Source organism: Alligator sinensis, unplaced genomic scaffold, assembly GCF_000455745.1.
Source record: "Alligator sinensis unplaced genomic scaffold, ASM45574v1 scaffold839_1, whole genome shotgun sequence".
NCBI lineage: Eukaryota > Metazoa > Chordata > Crocodylia > Alligatoridae > Alligator > Alligator sinensis.
Window position 1 is genome coordinate 404,204 of NW_005841885.1, and position 2,205 is coordinate 406,408.

Consider the following 2,205-nt stretch of genomic DNA (forward strand, 5'->3'; position numbering starts at 1 on the left):
TCTTTCCCTGGCAGTTTTCCCCTCTCTAGGAACAGGGCACCATGCTCTTATGGCTTTGTTGCCAACCCCAGCCTATGGAGTTACTGTATTATCCTACAGGGCTGCATGAAGATGGCAAGCAAACAGCTCCTACAGGGGGTCAGCTAATTCCTTCCCTTCCTGGGTTGAATGTTTTTAGGATGCTGGGGGGAAGGGGGAGTTGCCTTATTTTATCACCTTACTTTAAAACTAAAATTTACATTGGGAGAATTAAGTCTCACCCGTTCATTGTATCTTTTTCTGCATGTGTAAATTTAGCAGTAATAGATTTTTACTGGTTTGCTGGCCTGGGCAGCTAAATTTCTCTACCATTCCTTTATGAGGACAGGGCAGCCAGGGCACGTATCCACATACTCATGCACCATCCTGACTCATGCGTGATCTGCAGCAGCTGCTTTTTTCAAATGGGAAGAGCTAAGTTTAGTCTCCAGGGCCCATTCAGCCCTTGGCCTTGTGACCGAGTCTGGTATTGTTTGTGCTGCTGATCAGCAGTCAGACTAGAGCTTTAAACTGTGCCCACCAATCCCACTGACCTGGTGAGTCTCAGACCAAGCCATTAAATAGCCACAAGAAACATCTTTTGGCCTGAGTTAGATTTGACCTGGTTATCACCAATATTTGAAAGGCTCTAATGTATCATTGAAACAACATCTTGCTTTTCAAAGTTACTCCTCTCTCATTGCTATTAACATATGTTCCTTGCAGCTCTGTTTAAACCTGTTTTGTTCATTGGCTGTGCTGCCTAATCTTGCAGCCCTCAACAGATCTGTTCATTTAGTTCACTCGTTTTTGTCTGCTACACAGGGAAGGCCCCTCAACACCATGTGACTTGAAGAATAGCCATTTCACCCAGAATAACTGTCTCCTGTGTTGGGCCTTCCCTTGTACAAGCTGTTCTGTTTAGGACAGGGCTACATTTAGGTTCAGTCCTCTTTTAACATCCCTTTGTTCTGATCTCCCACAAGGTAAGCGAGATCCAGAAGCTTGACAGTCAGGTCAAGGAGCTGGTCCTGAAGTCATCTGTGGAGGCAGAGCGACTGGTGGCGGGCAAGCTCAAGAAGGACACGTACATTGAGAATGAGAAGCTGCATTCCAACAAGCGCCAGGAGCTGGTCACCAAAATTGACAACATCCTTGATGCACTATAACTTCAGAACGCGAGCAGTTAGAGGAAGGGGGAGAAAAGTGAAGTAAGATTAAAAGGCCTAGGAGAGGACACACTGAGCCAAACCTGTCCTGCTCTTCAGCCAGAAAAATGGGGAAGGGGGAAAATGCAAAGTGGAAAATGTTGCCTGCAAATAATGTTTTTTTTTTTTTAAACCTTAGACCTTTTGTTTTTAGAACCTGTCTCCATAGCTACTGCCATGTCAGGGACCATTGTATGGCACCTCATAATTCAATGCAACGGGGTTCCATACATGAAAGACAAAACTAGTTTAAAACAAGTCTCCAACTCTGTATTTTGCTGTGAGCAGAAGCCCTGGCTGTCCTTACATAATGAGCCTGACCTTCTGTATGCAGAAACAGGTCTAGAAAGAATAAAGGCCATTTTGTTTTCCAAAGGCTTTACAAAAATTGCTCCCCTTTGAAGTTATACTTTTATATTTTGGGGATAAGGAAATAAAGGAAGAGGGGGGTTATACTGTGACTTTTGTCACAAAAGCGCTGTTTTTCAGGTAGCAGTGTTCTGAGCCCGTTTAAAAAGAACCACAGGGTGGCCAAACCAGCTGCATGCAAGCCTGTACTGTGGTGCAAGATGCGTTTTCTTTTTTTTAAATGAGTTGCGGAGGAGAGACCGGGTTGAAATAAAGCGGGGAGAGGGCACATTAGTTCTGTTTGTTCCTGAAGCCAGTCTCTAGAAGACTTGGCCTCTTGCCTGGGTGCTGTCCTCGAGTGCTGGATCGCTCGGGGATTTTCTCTCCACTGTACTACCTCTTCTGCTCCCACCCACGTGCAGTGTGGACCTGATTCACCGTAGGTAGGAGCTGGGTCATGCTGAAAAAGAAGGAGCTTGGGGGCTAAGGCCAGCTGGGCAAAGGGCCAGGGCCATCACCATGTTGCTAGAAGTGGGGAAACTTCTCTGGGTACTCCAGGTATTGCTTTATTCCCCCACCTTCCTTTCTGCTCCTCCTCGGGGGCTGGGAGGCACCTGCCTCTGTCTGCTCC

The 2,205-nt window shown here is 46.3% G+C and overlaps 1 protein-coding gene across 1 annotated transcript in view; it reads left to right on the top strand.

Annotated features, from left to right (window-relative positions):
- The window catches only part of RPN1 (ribophorin I), an 11,148-nt gene extending 9,534 nt beyond the window's left edge, over window positions 1-1,614 (top strand). The window contains exon 11 of the mRNA XM_025196806.1: window positions 1,005-1,614. Within this exon, the coding sequence (XP_025052591.1) occupies window positions 1,005-1,187 (183 nt within the window). The 3' untranslated portion in view covers window positions 1,188-1,614. The remainder of the gene's footprint in view (window positions 1-1,004) is intronic.
- Window positions 1,615-2,205: the final 591 nt, after the last annotated feature.